The sequence below is a fragment of the Ahaetulla prasina genome, chromosome 5 (genome assembly GCF_028640845.1).
Source record: "Ahaetulla prasina isolate Xishuangbanna chromosome 5, ASM2864084v1, whole genome shotgun sequence".
Classification (NCBI taxonomy): domain Eukaryota; kingdom Metazoa; phylum Chordata; class Lepidosauria; order Squamata; family Colubridae; genus Ahaetulla; species Ahaetulla prasina.
Window position 1 is genome coordinate 8,887,896 of NC_080543.1, and position 22,760 is coordinate 8,910,655.

At 46.8% G+C, this 22,760-nt stretch overlaps 1 protein-coding gene across 1 annotated transcript in view; it reads left to right on the top strand.

Moving 5' to 3' along the window:
• The window catches only part of ANKRD42 (ankyrin repeat domain 42), a 41,342-nt gene that overhangs the window by 11,814 nt on the left and 6,768 nt on the right, over positions 1 to 22,760 (top strand). The window contains exons 6-11 of the mRNA XM_058186298.1: positions 1,692 to 1,892; positions 3,881 to 4,006; positions 4,128 to 4,233; positions 8,041 to 8,210; positions 12,390 to 12,516; positions 16,044 to 16,194. Of these exons, the coding sequence (XP_058042281.1) occupies positions 1,692 to 1,892; positions 3,881 to 4,006; positions 4,128 to 4,233; positions 8,041 to 8,210; positions 12,390 to 12,516; positions 16,044 to 16,194 (881 nt within the window). The remainder of the gene's footprint in view (positions 1 to 1,691; positions 1,893 to 3,880; positions 4,007 to 4,127; positions 4,234 to 8,040; positions 8,211 to 12,389; positions 12,517 to 16,043; positions 16,195 to 22,760) is intronic.

Consider the following 22,760-nt stretch of genomic DNA (forward strand, 5'->3'; position numbering starts at 1 on the left):
CTACAATCCTTTCGGCCAAAGAGGTTGTAGAAAAAATGCTTTTAAAAGTAAAAAAAGAAAAAAATATGGCCACGCCCACCCAGTCACATTAGAATAGAATAGAATTTTTATTGGCCAAGTGTAATTGGACACACAAGGAATTTGTCTTGGTGCATATGCTCTCAGTGTACATAAAAGAAAAGATACGTTCATCAAGGTACAACATTTACAACACAATTGATGGTCAATATATCAATATAAATCATAAGGATTGCCAGCAACAAGTTATAGTCATACAGTCATAAATGGAAAGAGATTGGTGATGGGAACTATGAGAAGATTAATAGTAGTGCAGATTCAGTAAATAGTTGGACAGTGTTGATGGAATTATTTGTTTAGCAGAGTGATGGCCTTCGGGAAAAAACTGTTCTTGTGTCTAGTTGTTCTGGTGTGCAGTGCTCTATAGCGTCGTTTTGAGGGTAGGAGTTGAAACAGTTTATGTCCAGGATGCGAGGGATCTGCAAATATTTTCACGGCCCTCTTCTTGATTCGTGCAGTATACAGGTCCTCAATGGAAGGCAGGTTGGTAGCAATTATTTTTTCTGCAGTTCTAATTATCCTCTGAAGTCTGTGTTTTTCTTGTTGGGTTGCAGAACCGAACCAGACAGTTATAGAGGTGCAAATGACAGACTCAATAATTCCTCTGTAGAACTGGATCAGCAGCTCCTTGGGCAGTTTGAGCTTACTGAGTTGGCGCAGAAAGAACATTCTTTGTTGTCCTTTTTTGATGATGTTTTTGATGTTAGCTGTCCATTTGAGATCTTTAGACCCCTCACCAAGCCACGCCCACAGAACCAGTAGTAACGAATTTTACATTTCACCCCTGGGCAGGGGTGTCAAACTCGATTTCATTGAGGGCTGCATCAGGGTTGTGTTTGACCTCAGGGTGGGCGTGGCCTGGGTGGGCATGGCCAGCCTGAAGTCACTCATGTTGGGGGCGCCTGTGGTAGTTTGAGCACTCTGCCAGGGCTCTCGAGCTCTGTTTTTGGCTGCGATGGCCTCCTGCAGCCCTCTGCCAGCAAAAACGGAGCTTGGTGTTTGTCTGTGTATATGTGCACACGACCCTCATGAGCTCTGTTTACAGCCATGACGGCCTCTTGCAGTCCTCTGCTAGTGAAAACAGATCTTGGGGTGGGGGACGCTCGGTGGCAGAGACACTACAGGTCGGTCCTTCGCTGTTTCCAGGGTGGTCCCTCAGGCCAGCTTTAAGTACCCTGCGGTAAAATCTGGCCCGTGGGCCTTGAGTTTGAGGACCCCTGTTCTTTGGTTTTCCTTGAAGACATTTCAGTGCTTATCCAAGACGTTTCATCAGTTCTGTTTGACCCCACAACTCAAGCAAGTTGGTTTTTCTTCCTGTCTGGCTTTTTTAAGATCCAGTTTTCACCACCATAGGCAGCTATGGGGACCACAATAGAATGGACTATTTATTTATACTTCGTATTTCTTGCCCATCTCGTTTGGACACACAGTCACACAGACACATGAACAGAACACCTTCTGATACTCTGCAGGGATTTCTACAATGCGGTGTCTTGGGTTTACTCCTGGGAGGTTGTGTTGTTAACCCAATGTATCTAGAAGACGTCAGCTTGGGGAAAGCTCGGTCCAGTTTAGCTCAAAAGTTGGGACTCATCTTTCTTATTGTGTCGTAGTTCACTTGGCGGCCATGGAAGGCCACCTGCACTGCTTTAAATATTTGGTGAGCAAAATGCCCACGTTGGTCCACTCCTTGAAAGTCCGGAATGACCACGGTGAGACCCCACGGGATCTGGCCGAAAGGTTCTACAAGGAAAACATCCTGGTATACGTGGACAGTCTGGAGGAGGAGGAAGAGTCATTGGACGAGGAAGAAAGTAGGTGACGATGAGCAAAAATTTTGGAAGGGAAAGAAATTGCGAGGATAGTTTTTTGCTCTTCTCAAATGCAGTTCTCACTTTTACTGGAACCTGCTATACACAGGATGCAGATTTTGTTTACTGTACTTTTCGGAGTATAAGACGGATTCTCGCCCCCTCCACAAAAGTGGGTGGAAATATCTGTGCATCTTATACACCGAATGTTGGCAAAACCCTGCCCACCCACCATCCCCCTCTTCGGCCGTTTTCGGCCTCTGCACAATCCATTTTAGACCCCGTTCCAGGCTACAGAGATTACAATAGCACATCGCTGCTGATCGCATGCCTCCACGCGTCGCATTTTCAGCCTCCACATGTCACATTGTTGGCCTCTACACGCCCTGTTTTTGGCCTCCACGCATTATATTTTTGGCTGTTTCCAGGTGGTGGGGATTGGCAGCAGCGGTGGCAATCCCGCTGTCTGGAACCGGCCAAAAATGCAATGCACAGAGGCCAAAAATGGGGCATATGGAGGCTGAAAATGTGACATGTGAAATGCTCCCAGTTCGGACCGGATTGCCTGATCCGGGAGCCATGGTGGCAGGTGGTTCTGAGAACCGGTAGCAAAAATCCCTGCCCCCATCCCGCCCATGCTCCCCCAATGCCCAGTTGCCCACTTGCCTGCTTCCCGCTTCTGTTAAAAAATGCTTTTAAAAGGTAAAAAAAGGGGCTGTAACAATTACAGCTGGGCCGCGTGATCGTCAGAGCCTTTTTTTTACTTTTAAAAGCTTTTTTTTTTACAACCCATTCAGCCCATTGACAATCCCAGCTGAGCTGCCTGATCCTCAGAGCCTTTTTTTTTACTTTTAAAAGCATTTTTTTACAACCCATTTGGCCGAATAGGTTGTAAAAAAAATGCTTTTAAAAAGTAAAAAAAGGCTCTGACGATCACAGCTGAGCCATGCGATCATCAGAGCCTTTTTTTTTAACTTTTAAAAGCATTTTTTACAACCTATACTGCTGAATAGGTTGTAAAAATGCTTTTAAAAGGTAAAAAAAGGCTTGACGAACCCAGCTGAGCCATGCGATCATCAGAGCCTTTTTTTTAACTTTTAAAAGCATTTTTTTACAACCTATTCAGCTGAATAGCTTGTAAAAAAAATGCTTTGAAAAGTAAAAAAAAAAGATCGCGTGCCACAGCTAATCACCCCCCTGTGCTGTTCTACTTACTCCATGCCTCCTTTTGGCATGCACCTTGCATTTGCATGCGCAGCCAGCGAACCGGTAGTAAACCAGTTCAGATTTTACCACTGCTGAAAACGCAATGCACGGAGGGCAAAAATGCGACGTGCGGAGGTGGCGATGGGCTGCGGTGATCCCCGCAGCCTGGAAGAGCTGATTGGCAGTATTCTGGGAGACCGATCCAACTATTGGGTATCTCCCTAGCCCAGTGGTAGTCAACCTAGTCCCTACCGCCCACTATTGGCCGTTCCAGCTTCCATGGTGGGTGGTAGGGGTTTTGTCCGATACTGAAGCACTTTACTTTTTTTTTTATTTAATTGACTTTTTAAAAAAAATTTCATAGCATTATTTAAAAACATTTGCATTAGGTTTTCATAAAATTCCCCGTGACAATTTAAATTTCTGAAAATGTACTATTTGTATCGCCCGCGCATAAGTTTAGTTCACGTTACCTAAGTGAAATTAAATGGCGCTATAGTGTGACTGCAAACAAAAGAGCCTCGTCCTAGAGTAGCTCGCGCATCTCTCCCCACACCACCCAGCTGTAACAGACAAGCAGAGCTGGTAGCCGGCGTGTCCCCCCCCCAACCCAATCCACAATGCACGAGAGGCATGCGCAGATGACGATACACGGCGCATTACTGTGGAACCGGTGGGCGGTTAGAAAATGTTACTACTAATAGAGATACAAAAGTGGGTTGACTACCTCTGCCCTAGAGATTGATTCAAATTCATGGATTTCTTCTTTTTCTTTCTTTGCCCAGATTTAAGCTTTCCAGGGCATGATGCTGCCTTCAGAGGGGACCTGGACACCTTAAGAATGCTCCTAGAAAATAAAATCATCAGCATTAATGAACGAGATGATCGAGGATCCACCCTCCTGCACAAAGGTCAGGCAAGCATCCATTTTACGTAGAGCTACTTCGTTCCATTGCTTTTTAAATTCTGTTTTTGCAGCCAGCGAACCGGTAGTAAACCGGTTGATGTTTTTTTTTTTTTGCCTCTCGCCAGCGGCTGGACAAGGTCATTTGCACGTCTTAGAATGGCTGATTAACAGGGAAGCCGACTGCAATATTGCCAACGATGCTGGGGAAACGCCCAAGGATGTTGCAAAGAGGTGACCGTCGCTCTTCCATCCGCCAGAGATACGTGAAGGTGGACAGTTTTCCTGCATGTTCAGCTGACAAGACAGCACTTAAATGGGTTGTCAGGCTGAGGTGGGATTAGAACTCGCAGTCTCCTGGTGATTGGCCCAAAGTCACCCAGCCGGCTTTCATGGCTAAGGCAGGACTAGAACTCACAGTCTCCTGGTGATTGGCCCAAAGTCACCCAGCCAACTTTCATGCCTAAGGCAGGACTAGAACTCACCGTCTCCTGGTGATTGGCTCAGAGTCATCTGACCTCATTCATGCCTAAGGTAGACCTAGAACTCACCATCTCCTGGTGATTGGCCCAAAGTCACCCAGCCGGCTTTCATGGCTAAGGCAGGACTAGAACTCACCGTCTCCTGGTGATTGGCTCAGAGTCATCTGACCTCATTCATGCCTAAGGTAGACCTAGAACTCACCATCTCCTGGTGATTGGCCCAAAGTCACCCAGCTGGCTTTCATGGCTAAGGCAGGACTAGAACTCACCGTCTCCTGGTGATTGGCTCAGAGTCATCTGACCTCATTCATGCCTAAGGTAGACCTAGAACTCACCATCTCCTGGTGATTGGCTCAAAGTCACCCAGCCGGCTTTCTTGCCAACCGTGGGACTAAAATTCACAGTTTTCCTGGTAATTGACCCTAAGTCACCCTTCTATTATAATAATAATAATAATAATAATAATAATAATAATAATAATAATAATAATAATAATAATAATAATAATAATAATAATTTAATTTGTATACCGCCCTTCTCCCAAAGGACTCAGGGCAGTTTACAGCCAAGATAAAATACAATGGAAACACATACAATACTAAAAACAGACGTTAAAAAAACTTATTAAATTTGGCCCAATTTTAAAATACAATCAAACCCTATAAAATTAATAAAAATTAAAACCCATAAAATCAACTACAAAATTAAAATTCAAGCCAAATTCAATAGTCTGAGGACTATTCCCATCCCATATTTCTATGGTTCTACTGTAGATTGGTAGGCTAGCTGTGCTTCTAACTCTGCCCTAAATCATAACTATTATTTATCTTTGCTTGCTTGGTTCAGCCACAATTGTCTGTGTGAGATATAAAAAGCCCAATTGTATATCCACAGTTCAAAAACACGTATGGTTCACAAAATCAAAGGTTTATTGGAGATACCCTGAAGCAAAATAAAAAGCGGTTGCAAGCGCGGCCTCTTAGACCCTTCCCAATGGGATTGAGTTCAAAGGGCCTCTGGTGGCGCAACAAGCTAATGCAGCCTGTTATTAACATCAACTGCTTGCAATATTGCAGGTTCAAGTCCCACCAGGCCCAAGGTTGACTCAGCCTTCCATCCTTTATAAGGTAGGTAAAATGAGGACCCAGATTGTTGGGGGGCAATAAGTTGACTTTGTATATAGTATACAAACGGATGAAGACTATTGCTTGACATAGTGTAAGCCGCCCTGAGTCTTCGGAGAAGGGCGGGATATAAATAAATAAATAAATTAAAAAAAAGAGCGCAAAAATGCCGTTTTCAAGCGACACATTTTATACTCCTACACAATGCACGCCACGCCTAAGAAGCCCTCCCAACTTCCCTTTATTCTCCAAAGTCAAAGTTATTTTAGACTTTAAAAGGGTCATCTTGACATTTCCCTGTCTAACAACAATTATCACGTTTACTTTTGATTTTCACCTTGAGCGGATGTTCCTTTCTTACTGATAGTGGTCCTGCCCAAGGCTTAGGTTCCTGTCTCCATGGGAGCTTTTAGCAAATCATTACACACTGTCTCTACTGATTACAGTTTGTGGTCAGTTTGCAACAGTAAGAACATCATAGCTTTTTAATACATTTAATACAGGGGTGAAATGTTCCCAGTTCGGACCGGATCGCTCGATCCGATAGCGATGGCGGCGGGTGGTTCGGAGAACCGGTAGCAAAAATCCCTGCCCCCCCCCCCCATGCCCAGCTGAGCCACGTGATCATCAGAGGTTGTTGTTGTTTTTTACTTTTAAAAGCATTTTTTCTTTGGCTGAAAAAATGCTTTTAAAAGTTAAAAAAAAAGCCTCTGATGATCACGCGGCTCAGCTGGGATCGTCAGAACCCTTTAAAAGCATTTTTTCCAACAACCTCTTCAGCCAAAGAGGTTGTAAAAAATACTTTTAAAAGGTTCTGACGATCCCAGCTGAGCTTTTATTTATTTATTTATTTATTTTTTATTTGCATTTATATCCCGCCCTTCTCCGAAGACTCAGGGCGGCTTACACTATGTCAAGCAATAGTCTTCATCCTTTTGTATATTTATATACAAAGTCAACTTATTGCCCCCAACAATCTGGGTCCTCATTTTACCTACCTTATAAAGGATGGAAGGTTGAGTCAACCTTGGGCCTGGTGGGGCTTGAACCTGCAGTAATTGCAAGCAGCTGCTGTTAATAACGGACTGTCTTACCAGTCTGAGCCACAGAGGCCCTTTTTCAGGCAAAAAAATGCTTTTAAAAGAAAAGAAAAGCCTCTCACGATCAGGCAACTCAGCTGGGATTGTCAGAACCTTTTAAAAGTGTTTTTTTATAACCTCTTTGGCCAAAGGGGTTGTAGAAAAAATGCTTTTAAGAGTAAAAAAAAAAAGTTGGCCACACCCACCAGTCACGTTACCCCCACCCCCCACCAAGCCATGTCCACAGAACCAGTAACTTGGCCTTATTGCCATGCGCTCAAAAGCCCAATTGGGCTTATTATCAGGGGATGTCTTATTTTAGGGGAAACAAGGTACATGTTCCCCCGTCCAAATATTAGCCAACGTCTGATCCCGTTTACCTTCCAGACCAGATGAGGTTAGCCTGATGGTTCATAAAGTTTATCTAGCCAAATCTCATCCCAATTGCTATGTTTTTAGCATTTAAATAGACTAGTTTAACAGGAGGGCTTTTATCCGGTAAGCTACCTCTGAATTCAAAAGCAGAAATTAGAATCGGTATGCAGAGGTGGGTTTCATATATTTTTACCACTGGCTCGCCGCGCGTGCTCAAGCTCACTTCTGTTGTGATCCAAGCCCAAGTAGGTAGTAGGAAACGCAGTCCATTGAAGAAAAAAACTTTATCCGAACAGCTGAGAATTACTTCATTCCCAGCGTAGTTCAACTCAAATTAAAACAAATTCCTCCCAAATTCCTCAGTCCTATTGCAAACCTTGATCCAATTAGGCAAACCTTTCTTGGTAAATGTTCAGAAGTCACAAAAATAAATGCAAGACGTAGATGAAGCAGAAGATGCAGCTACCAAAGTTGTTTTCTGGCAAAGCTCAAACGCCGGTGCTGGTCTGTTTTAAGCCTTACGGGAGGGGCCAATCATCTCTTGGCCCTACTCCTGAGTTGTCCTCTCTGCTTCAGCTGCTCTTGTCTTCTGGCAGCTCTTCTCATGCGTGCATTAGGAACAGGCTCCTCCTGTTCCTCTGCCTCACTACTATCAGGCTCTGGAGGCTCTGGAGGCTCTGGAGTCCGCACCTCACTCCCCGATGGCCCTGGCCTCACCTCATCCTCATCGCTGTCCGACTCCATTGCCAGCTCCACAGGCTGCTGGCAGACCACAACAACTTCGCACATGTGCCCAGCCTTTTGTGCATGTGCTTTGCTTGCACGGGTGCCCGGCTTTCGAAAATGTGGCTAAATAGGAAAGCATAGCGCCGACACAGGTGGGCAGGTCACAGTCACTGCTACCAGTTCACTCGAACCGGTCTGAACCGGCTGAATACTATCACTTTTGGTACGGGAATTTGTTCTTCTTTCATTCTCCAGGTTTGCCCAGCTGGCTGTTGTGGCGTATCTGAAAAACAAGATGGGAAATGATTCAGATTTGGAAATCGACATAAAAGATCCAACGTATTTTGAATATCACGGTGTGGAAGGGAGCACAGACTGTAAAGGAGATCTGAAGGAAAAAAAGCAAGAGAAAATCGACGCTCGTGGTAAGTCCAGGACTTTCTTGGGAAAGGGTTTTGTTTTTTTTTGACATTTTTCACCTAAAAGTTGGGAAGTCACCTCTAGAGAATGTAACAAAATACCTGCCGTGGCTCCAGTCCCCGAACCTGGCCCCATGCCCGAAAGTGACTCTGGGAGTGAGGGGGAAGGGCCGGTAAGGCTTACCTCAGAAGCAATGATTCCTTTGGCCCACCTCCAGGAGCCAGAACCAGGCCAGTCGGAGGACGTAATGAGGCCGACATCCCCTGATTCCTCCCTTCCTCAGGCTACGCCTTCAGACGCAGCTGATAATCATACTAATCAAGCCTGGATCGACCCACGCTTCAGAAGATTAGAGAGGCGGCGTCATCAAAGGGAAGGGTGGGGCAGGAGCCCCACCCCACAGGATATATAAGGAGCTTTGGGACTGCTCTCAGTTCCACAGGAAGCAAATTAGCTGAACTGTGTCAAAGTGAGCTGAAGTCTTAATCTGTTTGAACTTTTTGGCAGGCAGCTGCGTTTTCTCGGCCAGGACTGATAGGAGCCATGAACCCACTGGCTGTAGGCCAGCTCGTTACTCCAAAGTGAGGACGGAGACAGAACAATACCAGCTTATGGGTAGTCCTTGACTTACGACCGCAACTGGGCCCAAAATTGTGACAATTGGAATTGAGGAGGCTTCTCGGATGAGAAGCAAAATGTCTTCCAAGAAAAGAAAAGAAATAATAAGAAAGCCCAGTTGCCTTTTGAAAAAGCACCTTTGGGACAACTATGACCTGGATAACTAAAAATCTCTGCAGATGCAGGGCTGAAATGTAAAACTTGTTACTACCGGTTCTGTGGGCGTGGCTTGTTGGTGGTGGGGGAGGGGTAATGTGACTGGGTGGGCGTGGCCAACTTTGTTTTCTTTACTTTTAAAAGCATTTTTTCTACAACCTCTTCAGCCAAAGAGGTTGTAAAAAATGCTTTTAAAAGCCTCTGATGATCCCAGCTGAAAACAACAAGAAGAAACCAACAAGAAAAACACAGACTTCAGAGGATAATTAGAACTGCAGAAAAAATAATTGCTACCAACTTGCCTTCCATTGAGGACCTGTATACTGCACGAATCAAGAAGAGGGCCGTGAAAATATTTGCAGATCCCTCTCATCCTGGACATAAACTGTTTCAACTCCTACCCTCAAAACAGCGCTATAGAGCACTGCACACCAGAACAACTAGACACAAGAACAGTTTTTTCCCAAAGGCCATCACTCTGCTAAACAAATAATTCCCTCAACACTGTCAGACCATTTACTGAATCTGCACTACTATTAACCGTTTCATAGTTCCCATCACCAATCTCTTTCCACTTATGACTGTATGACTATCACTTGTTGCTGGCAATCCTTATGATTTATATTGATATATTGATCATCAATTGTGTTGTAAATGTTGTACCTTGATGAACGTATCTTTTCTTTTATGTACACTGAGAGCTTATGCACCAAGACAAATTCCTTGTGTGTCCAATCACACTTGGCCAATAAAATTCTATTCTATTCTATTCTATTCTATTCTATTCTATTCTATTCTATTCTATTCTATTCTATTCTATTCTATTCTATTCAAAGAGGTTGTAAAAAATGCTTTTAAAAGCCTCTGATGATCCCAGCTGAGTTGCCTGATCATTAGAGGCTTTAAAAAAAAAAACTTTTAAAAGCATTTTTTCGGCCGAAGAAAAAATGCTTTTAAAAGTAAAAAAACAAAACAAAAACAACCTCTGATGATCGCATGGCTCAGCTCGACATGGCGGGGGGGCGGGATTTTTGCTACCGGTTCTCCGAACCACCCGCCACCATCGCTAACAGATTGGACGATCCGGTCCAAACTAGGAACATTTTACCCCTGTGTAGACAACTGTAAAATTGGGTAGGTAGGTTCCAGGGTGGCATGCTTTACGACTGTCATTATTTACAGCCGTAATGGGGAGGCTTTCTGTTGGTTGTAAGTCAAGGACTACTGTAGAAGGAAAGCAAGCAAAAGAAAAAGAATAAGAACAAATATAACTCTCTAAGATTTAAAAATTTTTTATTTTATTTTTTATTTTTATTTGCATTTATATCCCGCCCTTCTCCGAAGACTCAGGGCGGCTTACACTATGTCAGGCAATAGTCTTCATCCATTTGTATATTATATACAAAGTCAACTTATTGCCCCCCAACAATCTGGGTCCTCATTTTACCTACCTTATAAAGGATGGAAGGCTGAGTCAACCTTGGGCCTGGTGGGACTTGAACCTGCAATATTGCAGGCAGTTGCTGTTAATAACAGGCTGCATTAGCCTGTTGAGCCACCAGAGGCTCAATGTTAAATTGATGTTAAATTAAATGTTAAATTGATCCAACTCAACTTAAGTATTGGTAAAAAAATTACTTTGGGACAGGTGGTTTCACAACTTACAACAGTTTATTTAGTGACCGTTTGAAGTTATAACGGCATTGAAAAAAGTGACAGGACTCTTTCACACTTACGACCGTCGCAGCATCTCCGTGGTTATGGGATCAAAATTCAGATGCTTGGTAACTGACTCCTATTTATGACGGTTGCACTGTCCCGGGGACACGTGATCCCCTTTTGCGACCTTTTGACAAGCAAAGTCCATGGGGAAGCCGGATTCATTTAACGATCGTGTGACTCATTGAACAACCGCAGTGATTCCCTTAACAAACGTGGCAAGGAAAGTTGTAAAATGGGGGACAAAACTCACTGAACAACTGTCTCGCTTAGCAACATAAATTTTGGGCTCAAATGTGGTCGTAGGTTGAGGACTACCTATATACAATGTCCTAAAAGCATCCACAGTTCTGTTATGGCCCGTCAGCAGATCTGGCAGCAGATTCAGACAGTGAGGAGGTTGGGGAGGAACATGGGCCAGTCCTGGAGTCTGGGGAAGGCTCTGATGAGGGCTCTGCATCAGAGGCAGAGAGGAGGCCAAGGCCGTCTGACAATTGTCAGCTGCCTTCGGAGTCGGACATCAGTGGGGCAGAAGAACAGCTGGATCCTGTTCCCAGTATTCGCATGCACAGAGTTGCCAGGAGAAGGGAACAGCTAAGGAACAAGGGTCGACTCAGGAGTAAAGCCACAGGTGGATGGTGAATGGCTCCTCCCATAGGGAATAAAGAGGAGCGAAGGGGAGGGGAGTTTGCAGGAGACAATTAGTTGATTTGTGTGAAGATCTGTTCCTGCGTTCTTGTCAAGTATTGCCGGTTACAGTGTAGAATCTGAAAGATATCAGCCTGGCCACGCTCCAAGCCTGATAAAGGTCGGTAATTGTGAATTATTTTGAAAGACTTTGGGAGAGGAAAGACTTTGCTGGAGAGGAATTCGCTGTAAATTAAATAAAAGGGGTTTATGGGGGACGAGGACTTGGCTTCGTGCTGCTGGGGAATCCTAGGTCAGAACAGTTTCTGTCGTGTCCCACTCCCATTCCGACACATGAGTCAAGTAACAAATTTGGCAACGAAGCCTTTGCAGCTTGCCAAGTTCCTTCGAGGTTTATCAGGGCAGGCAGGAGTCCAAGTTGTGACTTCAGCAATAGAGTCCGGTATCAGCAAACTAGATAAGACTTTGCTTGACTCAAGGTTGGAATGCCAAAACCAGGTCCTTTATATAGGCTGTGGGGTGTGGCTCCATGACTCAGCATTTATCCAGGCCTGCCCCACTCCTCCTTCTGCTGGCATCGCCTCTCAGATCTCCGGAAGCAAGGGTCCTCCCACCCTGAATTGTCTTCAGCTGTATCTGCTGTCAGTAATTCCAGCACCTGGCTGGCTTCTTGTTCACACGCTGTATGAGTGAGGTTTATCGGGCTTGTCCTTTCACTCCTGGACTCCTCTCCGGGCATGGGGCCAGGGCCGGGGGCTGGAGGCATGACAGGCTGTTCATCTTCATTATCAGACTCGGAGTCTGATAAAAGGCCCAGTTGGAGATGGGAGGGGCCCGGCTGAGGAGAGGAAGGAGGACAAGTCACAACAGCTTCAGCCAAGTCAGCCCTTGCGAGGCTTCACAGAATGCCGCGATTCTTATTCGCTTTCTGAGCCTCGGTTGTGCTTCTCGCTTCTTTTCGGTTCTCTGGTTTGAAGCAGGTTTATAAAAATGCTCTGAGATGTATTTTACAAATAAATAAATAAATCAAACCTCTCTTGCAGAAAGAGCTTACCAGAAAGTGGAAGAGTTGCAAGGTCTCCTAGAAACGGCCCTCAGCAACTTCAAGCAGCTGGGCGGCATCGCTCCCCAGGAAAGGCAGGCCAAACTCGATGAGAAAAGGCTAGAAAGGTAAATAAAAATTTTGCAATTTGCTTGCATCCATGAGAGCCAATCTGGTATAGTGGTTAAGGTCAGAGGTGGTATTCAGCCGGTTCGGGCTGGTTCAGACTGGTTCGGCTGAACCGGTAGCGGAAATTCTAACCCTGCCCCAATTCTATGCCATCCTATTTAGTCACGTTTTTGAGGCCAGGCGCATGCGTAGAAGGCGTACGCGCCAGCAAAGCGCATGCGCGGAAGGCCAGGCCATGCGTGGACAGGCGCACGCTCACATTTATAAGTGTGGGAAAGTAAGTGAATACCACCCCTGGTATTCACTTACTGGGAACTGCCTAGGAACTGGTACATGATGAGTGAAAGCTGGTTGGGCGATTTTGAATTCCAGGAGATGGTGAGTTCTAGTCCTGCCCAAGGCATAAAAGCTGGTTGGGTTATTTTGAGCAAATCACCAGGAGACAGTGAGTTCTAGTCTTGCCCTAAGCATGAAAGCCAGCTGGATGACTTTGGGCCAAACACCAGAAGGTGGTGAGTTCTAGTTCCACCTTAGACATGAAAGCTGGCTGGCTGATTTGGGGCCAATCACCAGGAGACGGTGAGTTCTAGTTCCGCTTTAGGCATGAAAGCCAGCTGGGTGACTTTGGGCCAATCACCAGGAGACGGTGCGTTCTAGTCCCACCCGAAGCATGAAAGCCAGCTGGGTGACTTTGGGCCAATCACCAGGAGATGGTGAGTTCTAGTCCCACCCGAAGCATGAAAGCTGGCCGGATGACTTTGGGCCAATCACCGGAAGATGGTGAGTTCTAGTTCCATGTTAGACATGAAAGCCGGTTGGATGACTTTGGACCAGAAGATGGTGAGTTCTAGTCCCACCTTAGACATGAAAGCTGGCTGGCTGATTTGTGGCCAATCACCAGGAGACAGTGAGTTCTAGTCCCGCTTTAGGCATGAAAGCCAGCTGGGTGACTTTGGGCCAATCACTAGGAGACGGTGCGTTCTAGTCCCACCCGAAGCATGAAAGCCAGCTGGGTGACTTTGGGCCAATCACCAGGAGATGGTGAGTTCTAGTCCCACCCGAAGCATGAAAGCCAGCTGGGTGACTTTGGGCCAATCACCAGGAGACGGTGAGTTCTAGTCCCACCCGAAGCATGAAAGCCGGCTGGGTGACTTTGGGCCAATCACCAGGAGATGGTGAGCTCTAGACCCACCCGAAGCATGAAAGCCGGCTGGATGACTTTGGGCCAATCACCGGAAGATGGTGAGTTCTAGTTCCACGTTAGACATGAAAGCCGGTTGGATGACTTTGGACCAGAAGATGGTAAGTTCTAGTCCCACCTTAGACATGAAAGCTGGCTGGCTGATTTGTGGCCAATCACCAGGAGACGGTGAGTTCAAGTCCTGCCTTAGGCATGAAAGCCAGCTGGGTGACTTCGATCTAGTTGCTTTCTCGCAGTCCAACCCACCTCATAGGGCTGCTGTGAGGAAAACAGGAGGAAGAAAGAATATTATGTTTTGTTTTCTACCTTGAGTTAGTTGTAAAGCAATAAAAGCTGGATAAAAATCTAATACAGCCACAATTCCATCACCTCAACTCCCTTGAATTTCAAAATCCCCTTTATGGGTGAATTAGAGTTAGTAGTTGCAACTGCCCCCATGGCTGGAAGACTACAAAAACTTGGTGAGGTAAGAAATTCACTAGGCTTTAAAGTGAGGCAAGAGCTTTTTTGTGGTTATCAATATCAGAACGATTCTGATCATAACTGAAGCAATTCACTGCTTTAAGAATTACTGCTCCGCTGCCCTCTGCCTGTTGACTGCAACAGAGAGAAATCACACACCCCATTAAACTTAGTTAAACATGACGATATTACAATAGTCCTGATTGATAAAGTAGAGTTCCAAACAAATTTGCGAAGTCTGTGTTTTCATTTGGCCTACCTCAAGGGGCTAACATTGGTCTTGAAAGCCTGACTTTTGTTTTCCTTTCCATCCTTCTTCTTTCTCCGATTCCAGGTTTAAAGCATACTATTGCTTCTCTAACAAATAGTCTTTATGTAGTTTTTCCAACATCATATTTGAAGCTTTCATGCCTAAGGCAGGACTAGAACTCACAGTCACCTGGTGCTTGGCCCAGGGTCACCCGACTGGCTTTTCATGCCTAAGGCAGGACTAGAACTCACAGTCACCTGGTGCTTGGCCCAGGGTCACCCGACTGGCTTTTCATGCCTAAGGCAGGACTAGAACGCACAGTCACCCGGTGCTTGGCCCAGGGTCACCCAACTGGTTTTCATGCCTAAGGCAGGACTAGAACTCACAGTCACCCGGTGCTTCGCCCAGGGTCATCCAATTGCTTGTCATGCCTAAGGCAGGACTAGAACTCACAGTCACCTGGTGGTTGGCCCAGGGTCACCCAATTGCTTTTCATGCCTAAGGCAGGACTAGAACTCACAGTCACCTGGTGCTTGGTCCAGGGTCACCCGACTGGCTTTCATGCCTAAGGCAGGACTAGAACTCAATCACTGGTGCTTCGCCCAGGTTTACCCTACTGACTTTTCATGCCTAAGGCAGGACTAGAACTCACAGTCACCGGGTGCTTGGCCCAGATTCACCTGACTGACTTTCATGCCTAAGGCAGGACTAGAACTCACAGTCACCTGGTGCTTCGCCCAGGTTTACCCTACTGACTTTTCATGCCTAAGGCAGGACTAAAACTCACAGTCACCTGGTGGCCCAGGGTCACCCAATTGCTTTTCATGCCTAAGGCAGGACTAGAATTCACAGTCATCTGGTGCTTGGCCCAGGGTCACCCGACTGGCTTTTCATGCCTAAGGCAGGACTAGAACTCACAGTCACCCGGTGCTTCGCCCAGGGTCATCCAATTGCTTGTCATGCCTAAGGCAGGACTAAAACTCACAGTCACCTGGTACTTGGCCCAGGGTCACCCAACTGGCTTTTCATGCCTAAGGCAGGACTAGAACCCACAGTCACCCGGTGCTTGGTCCAGGGTCACCCGATTGGCTTTCATGCCCAAGGCAGGACTAGAACTCAGTCACTGGTGCTTCGCCCAGGTTTACCCTACTGACTTTTCATGCCTAAGGCAGGACTAGAACTCACAGTCACCGGGTGCTTGGCCCAGGTTCACCTGACTGACTTTCATGCCTAAGGCAGGACTAGAACTCCCAATCTTCTGGGTTTCCAAGACAGCATCTTAACCACTTCTCCAGACTTCTGTATTAGTGCCTAATCGGAGCACCCAGCTGGAAAGCCTTTTCTTCCATTTTCAAACGGTGATTGAAGACTATTGCAGTGTCTCAAGGATCAGGTAATCACCCTTTGAGATCTTCTGACAAGCAAAGTCAATAGGGAGGCCAGATTGGCTTTACAACCCTGTTACTAACCGCACGACGGCAGCGATTCGCTTAACGTCGGAGAAAGGTTGTAAAATGGCAAAAGTCACTTCACCACTGTCTCGGTAGAGCGACGGAAAGTTTGGTCTCCGTATAGCATCTTCTGAAGCTGGTTTTGGTCTGGCTTTGAAAAAGGGTGATCTCTGAGCTGAATGTGCAGCTGGAATATGAACAGATGCGACGGGAGAAGTTGGAAGCTCAACTGGACGAAGCCCGAGCAGAAATAGGAAAACTCAGAGAGCTACAAGAAAAAAACGAGATGTCTTCAACCCATAAGCTCTGTGTGGTGAGTACCATTTCTGTTTTAGATGAATTGTGATTCTTGGCATTGTTGCTGATCGGATATATGCAGAGGTGGTATTCAGCCGGTTCTGTCCGGATCGCCCGAACCGATAGCAGAAATTGCGGGTGGCTCCTCCCACCCACCACAGCTGTATGATGTGCTTTTCAGGCACGTTTTTGAGGCTGTGAGCCAGAAGTGGATTTCAGCAGGTTCTGACCAGTTCTGGAGAACTGGTAGCGGAAATGTTGAGTAGTTCAGAGAACCGGTAGTAAAAATTCTGACTGGCCCCGCCCACATCTATTCTCTGCCTCCCAATTCCCAGCTGATCGGGAGGAAATTTTTGCAGCAACCTTCCTCTGGAGCGAGTTGGGAATGGAGATTTTACAGTATCCTTCCCCTGGAGCGGGGTGGGAATGAAGATTTTACAGTATCCTTCCCCTGGAGCGGGGTGGGAATGGAGATTTTACAGTAACCTTACCTTGGAGTGAGGTGGGAATGGAGATTTTACAGTATCCTTCCCCTGCCACACCCACCAAGCCCCACCCATAGAACCGGTACTAATTTTTTTTGAAACCCACCACTGCTATGCGCATACGCTGAAGCGCACACTCACATTTGCAAACCGATAGGGATATGTGTCACTCCGCGCTTTTAAAAACAATCCTGTGATTCTGGGTTCACTACAGGAATGGTTGACATCTGAATTTCCCGAGATGACCCAAGAGATGAAAATCAGGAATGGTTTTAATTCAAGGGGCGTAATTTTGTCTTACGTCTATATGGAAGATTGAACAAAAAAGGTGTTAAAACATCACTGAGTTTTCACAAGGATGGAGTTCTTACTTTGAAATCCCCATTTACACCAATGTCCTCTTTCTTTGTGGTTGTTGTTTCCCCCTCCCACCACTCCCCACAAAAAGTCAGTCAAAGGCCTTTCCCCAATTTATTTACATTTGGCTGGATTCCTTCTGGCACAGAGATGTCTCCCCACACGCCTGCCAAAATCCCTGGAGATAACCAGAAAATTATAGATTCACTCACAAACAGATTCTTCTATCCATGACACAGTTTGCCCGCGCAAATTCATTGCTTTGTCCAAGACAAAAAGCCAGGAAGTTCCGCCTCCTGCTTTATAGCCCCTGTGGGTGTCACTCCGTGACTCATCATTCTTTGACTTTGTCCCAACGCCTCCTCTGCTGCGCATGCCGGTCACGTCTGCGCAGTCTTGCATCAAGCCAAGATTGTTCTTGGGGCTTTGCCAAATCAGAAGAAGGCCCGGGGGAATCAGGCCTTGCCGGCCCCTCCTCCTCCCCTTGGGTGGGTGCCAGGGAGGGAAAGGGCCCAGGAGAAGCAGGCCTTGCCTGTTCCTCCTCCTCACTCTCTGAATCATCCTCACTTCTGGTGGCAAGTTGTTCCACCGGTTAATTGTCCTCACTGTTAGGAAGTTTCTCCTTAATTTCAGGTTGCTTCTCTCCTTGAATAGCTTCCATCCATTGTTTCTTGTCCTGCCCTCTGGGACAGGGGTCTCCAACCTTGGTCGCTTTAAGACTCGTGGACTTCAACTCCCAGAGTCCCTCAGCCAACAAAGTTGGCTGAGGAACTCTGGGAGTTGAAGTCCACGAGTCTTAAAGGAACCAAAGTTGGAGACCCGTGCTCTGGGACAAGTTCCTTCCAAGTTCCTAACTGATGGAGAGTTTTGAATGCTTAAAACATCACCTGCTTTTTAACAAATCTATCCTAGAATCCCAGTCCAGGAAATTAATCTGGCAGCTGGGAATCATTGTATATGGTTGATGTTCCTCACCACTTTCCTTAGATATTGAGAAGGCAGCTCCTGAAATTCCCTCGCAATATTTGGGACCTGTAATCCCATTCCAACACACCTGGTATGGGATAACAGCCCTTAAGGGATTGTGGAATGGTCAGTTCCAGTGGAACTAACACACGCACACACTCTCTCTTTCTCTCTCAATATTAATCCTTTGTGCAAAAGGGATATTAAACCTGTTGGACATATTTTCTAGTTAGTAGCATTGAGCTGACCTTGGGAGATCTTGATCTGGACCTGGTTTGGTACTCATGACTGATTACAAGTCTTCAGGGAATTCCGGGATGTAGGAATTTAGCTTGGGAACGGGAGAAAATATTCTCGAATAAGGCAGTGGCCTACCGCTTCCGTGCTGTTGCCAGGAAAAAAACACGTGGAGGTGTCCGTAAGGTTGAGGAAATCTCGAGGTCATCTTTACTTTTAATGCTGAATATAGAGCCTTTGTTGTGGCCCGTCGGCTGCCAGCAGAGCTAGCAGCAGAGTCAGACGAGGAGGAGGAGTGGGAGGGAGAGCCCAGGCCAGCTTCGGAACCTTTGGCTTCCTCTGATAAGGAAACAGCATCAGAGGCAGAGGCAGGGCTGGGGCCTTCTATCACAGAGGTGGGTTTCAGCAGGTTCTGACCAGTTCTGGAGAACCGGTAGCGGAAATTTTGAGTAGTTCGGAGAATCAGTAGTGAACACTAGTACGGTCACATATTCAGGCCTATCTAGTGGCGATAGGGACAGCAAAGCAGGAATACTTTTCCGCTCTTATCGCATCGGCAGATAACCGCCCAGCCGGCTTGTTTAGGGTGACCCGCTCCCTTCTTTTTCAGGGAGCGCGGGAGGACCCCTTGCAGGGTTGTGCTGAGGAATTTGGAAGGTATCTGCACGATAAAATCGCTCAGATCCAAGACGGACTGGACACAGATTGGGTGAATTCAGGCGGGATGACGGAGGCAGGTCTTGAGAATATTATTTGGGCGGAGTTCGACTCTGTGACTCCCGAAGACATGGACAGGATACTGGGAAGGTTGAATGCCACCACGTTTATTGGACCTGTGCCCCTCCTGGCTGGTGCTGGCCACTCAGGAGTTGACACGAGGCTGGCTCCAGGGTATTATATAAGTGCTTCCTTGGTGGAGGGAGTCTTCCCAGCTGCCTTGAAAGAGGCAGTTGTGAGGCTCCTCCTTAAGAAGCCTTCCCTGGACCTGGCTGTTTTGGCTAACTACCGTCCGGTCTCCAATCTTCGCTTTGTGGCGAAGGTTGTGGAGAGTGTGGTGGCTTGTCAGCTTCCCCGGTACCTGGAGGAAACTGTCTATCTAGACCCGTGCCAGTCCGGCTTCAGGCCTGGGTACAGCACGGAGACGGCTTTGGTCACGTTGGTCGATGATCTCTGGAGGGCACGGGACAGGGGCTGTTCCTCTGATCTTGTCCTGTTAGATCTGTCAGCGGCTTTTGATACCATCGACCATGGTATCTTGCTGCGACGGTTGGAGGGTTTGGGAGTGGGGGGCACCGTTTTTCAGTGGTTCTCCTCCTACCTCTCCGACCGTTCGCAGACGGTGTTGACAGGGGGGCAGAGGTCGACCGCTAGGCAACTCACGTGTGGGGTGCCTCAGGGGTTGATTCTCTCGCCCCTCCTGTTTAACATCTACATGAAGCCGCTGGGGGAGATCATCCGTGGTTTCGGGGTGAGTTGTCAACTGTACGCTGATGACACTCAGCTGTACATTTCCACCCCGAACCACCCCAACGAAGCCGTTGATGTGATGACCCGGTGCCTTGAGGCCGTTCGGATCTGGATGGGGACGAACAGACTCCGACTCAACCCATCCAAGACGGAGTGGCTGTGGATACCTGCATCCCAACACAGTCAGCTGATTCCATCGGTGACTGTGGGGGGCGAATTGTTGGCCCCCAGGGAATCGGTGCACAACTTAGGCGTTCTCCTGGATGTACGGCTGTCCCTGGAAGATCATTTGACGGCCATCACCAGGGGAGCTTTTTATCAGGTTTGCCTGATTTGCCAGTTGCGCCCTTTCCTTGATCGGGACTCTTTGTGCACAGTCACTCATGCCCTCGTTACTTCCCGCCTGGATTACTGCAATGCTCTCTACATGGGCTCCCCTTGAAGAGCACCAGGAGGCTCCAGCTGGTGCAGAATGCGGCCGCACAGGGGATAGAGGGAGTGTCGCGTAGCTCCCATGTAACACCTCTCCTTCGCAGGCTGCATTGGCTACTGGTGGTCTTCCGGGTGCGATTCAAGGTCCTGGTTATCACCTTTAAAGCACTCCATGGCATGGGACCGGGATATTTACGGGACCGCCTGTTGCCGCCAACAGCCTCCCATCGTCCGGTGCGCTCTCATAGAGAGGGCCTCCTTGGGGTGCCATCGGCCAAACAGTGTCGGCTGGCGGCCCCCAGGGAAAGAGCGTTCTCTGTGGGGGCTCCAGCTCTCTGGAATACACTACCTGTGGGGCTACGTCTTCTCCCTGATCTTCGGACCTTTAAACGCAAGCTCAAAACTTTCTTGTTTCACCAAGCAAGGTTGGCCTAATGATTTTATTGAGGATTTTTAGTGGGGTTTTTAAAATTTTTAGAGTTTTATATTTTTATTTTAATTCGTTTAGCATATTTGAATCAGATTTTTAACTTATATTGTATTTTAACTTTTCTGATATTTATGTTTTATTTGTGCTGTACATCGCCCTCAGTCTTCGGAGAAGGGTAGTATAAAAATTTGAAAAATAAATAAAAATAAAATAAATAAATAAAAATTCTGACTAGCCCCACCGCTATCTATTCTCTGCCTCCTGAGTCCCAGCTGATCGGGAGGAAATGGGGATTTTGCAGTATCCTTCCCCTGAAGTGGGGAGGGAATGGAGATTTTACAGTATCCTTCCCCTGCCACGCCCACCAAGCCATGCCACACCCACCAAGCCACACCCACAGAACCAGTAGTAAAAAAATTTGAAACCAACCTTTGTTCCACCCGCCTTCCCCCCCCAGGTGGAGAGGCAGCTGTCTTTGGGGCCTGAGCAGAGTGAGGGGGAGGAATAGATGGGGCCCATCCCAGATGCACGTATGCATAGAGAGGAGAGAGCAAAGGAAAACAATAAGCGGCTCTCAGGGAAAAACAGACATAGTTGCTAGCCAGCCACTCCTTGGCTGGGAAATAAATAGTAAAGATTTGGGAGTGGCCGGTTGTCACAGACAACTTTCCAGTGTACTTCAATCAAGTCAGATTCCTTGGCCAGAACCAGGTTTGTTGGGATCAGTGGTGAAATTCAATTTTTTTTACTACCGGTTCTTTGGGCGTGTCTTGTGGGTGTGGCGGGGAAGGATACTGCAAAATCTCCATTCCTCCCCACTCCTGGGGAAGAATATTGCAAAATCTCCATTCCCACCCCACTCTGGGGCCAGCCAGAAGTGGTATTTGCCAGTTCTCCTAACTACTCAAAATTTCCGCCACCGATTCTCCAGAACCTGCTGGATTTCACCCTGCTAATTATGTGTGGGGTTTTTAAAATTTTTAGAGTTTTATATTTTTATTTTAATTCGTTTAGCATATTTGAATCAGATTTTTAACTTATATTGTATTTTAACTTTTCTGATATTTATGTTTTATTTGTGCTGTACATCGCCCTCAGTCTTCGGAGAAGGGTAGTATAAAAATTTGAAAAATAAATAAAAATAAAATAAATAAATAAAAATTCTGACTAGCCCCACCGCTATCTATTCTCTGCCTCCTGAGTCCCAGCTGATCGGGAGGAAATGGGGATTTTGCAGTATCCTTCCCCTGAAGTGGGGAGGGAATGGAGATTTTACAGTATCCTTCCCCTGCCACGCCCACCAAGCCATGCCACACCCACCAAGCCACACCCACAGAACCAGTAGTAAAAAAATTTGAAACCAACCTTTGTTCCACCCGCCTTCCCCCCCCAGGTGGAGAGGCAGCTGTCTTTGGGGCCTGAGCAGAGTGAGGGGGAGGAATAGATGGGGCCCATCCCAGATGCACGTATGCATAGAGAGGAGAGAGCAAAGGAAAACAATAAGCCGGCTCTCAGGGAAAAACAGACATAGCTGCTAGCCAGCCACTCCTTGGCTGGGAAATAAATAGTAAAGATTTGGGAGTGGCCGGTTGTCACAGACAACTTTCCAGTGTACTTCAATCAAGTCAGATTCCTTGGCCAGAACCAGGTTTGTTGGGATCAGTGGTGAAATTCAATTTTTTTTACTACCGGTTCTTTGGGCGTGTCTTGTGGGTGTGGCGGGGAAGGATACTGCAAAATCTCCATTCCCTCCCCACTCCTGGGGGGAAGAATATTGCAAAATCTCCATTCCCACCCCACTCTGGGGCCAGCCAGAAGTGGTATTTGCCAGTTCTCCGAACTACTCAAAATTTCCGCTACCGATTCTCCAGAACCTGCTGGATTTCACCCCTGCTAATTATGTGTGGGGTTTTTTTTAAATCCATGTGAATAAAAGTCTGTTACTGCCCTGTTATAAATGCATGTAAACAGCTTATCATTACTTGTCAAGTTATTCTTCATTCCGGTAGAATGCCTAGATTAGTCCCCACAGTTTTCCGGACAACATTTTCAGAAGCAGCCTTGCCATTGCCTCCTTCCTAGGGCGGAGAGTGAACGAGTGGCCCAAAGTTACCCAGCTGGCTTTCCTGCCTAAGGCAAAACTAGAACTCCCCTTCTCCCATTTCCTAGCCTGGTGCCTCCACCGCTACACCAAACCGGCTCTCTAAC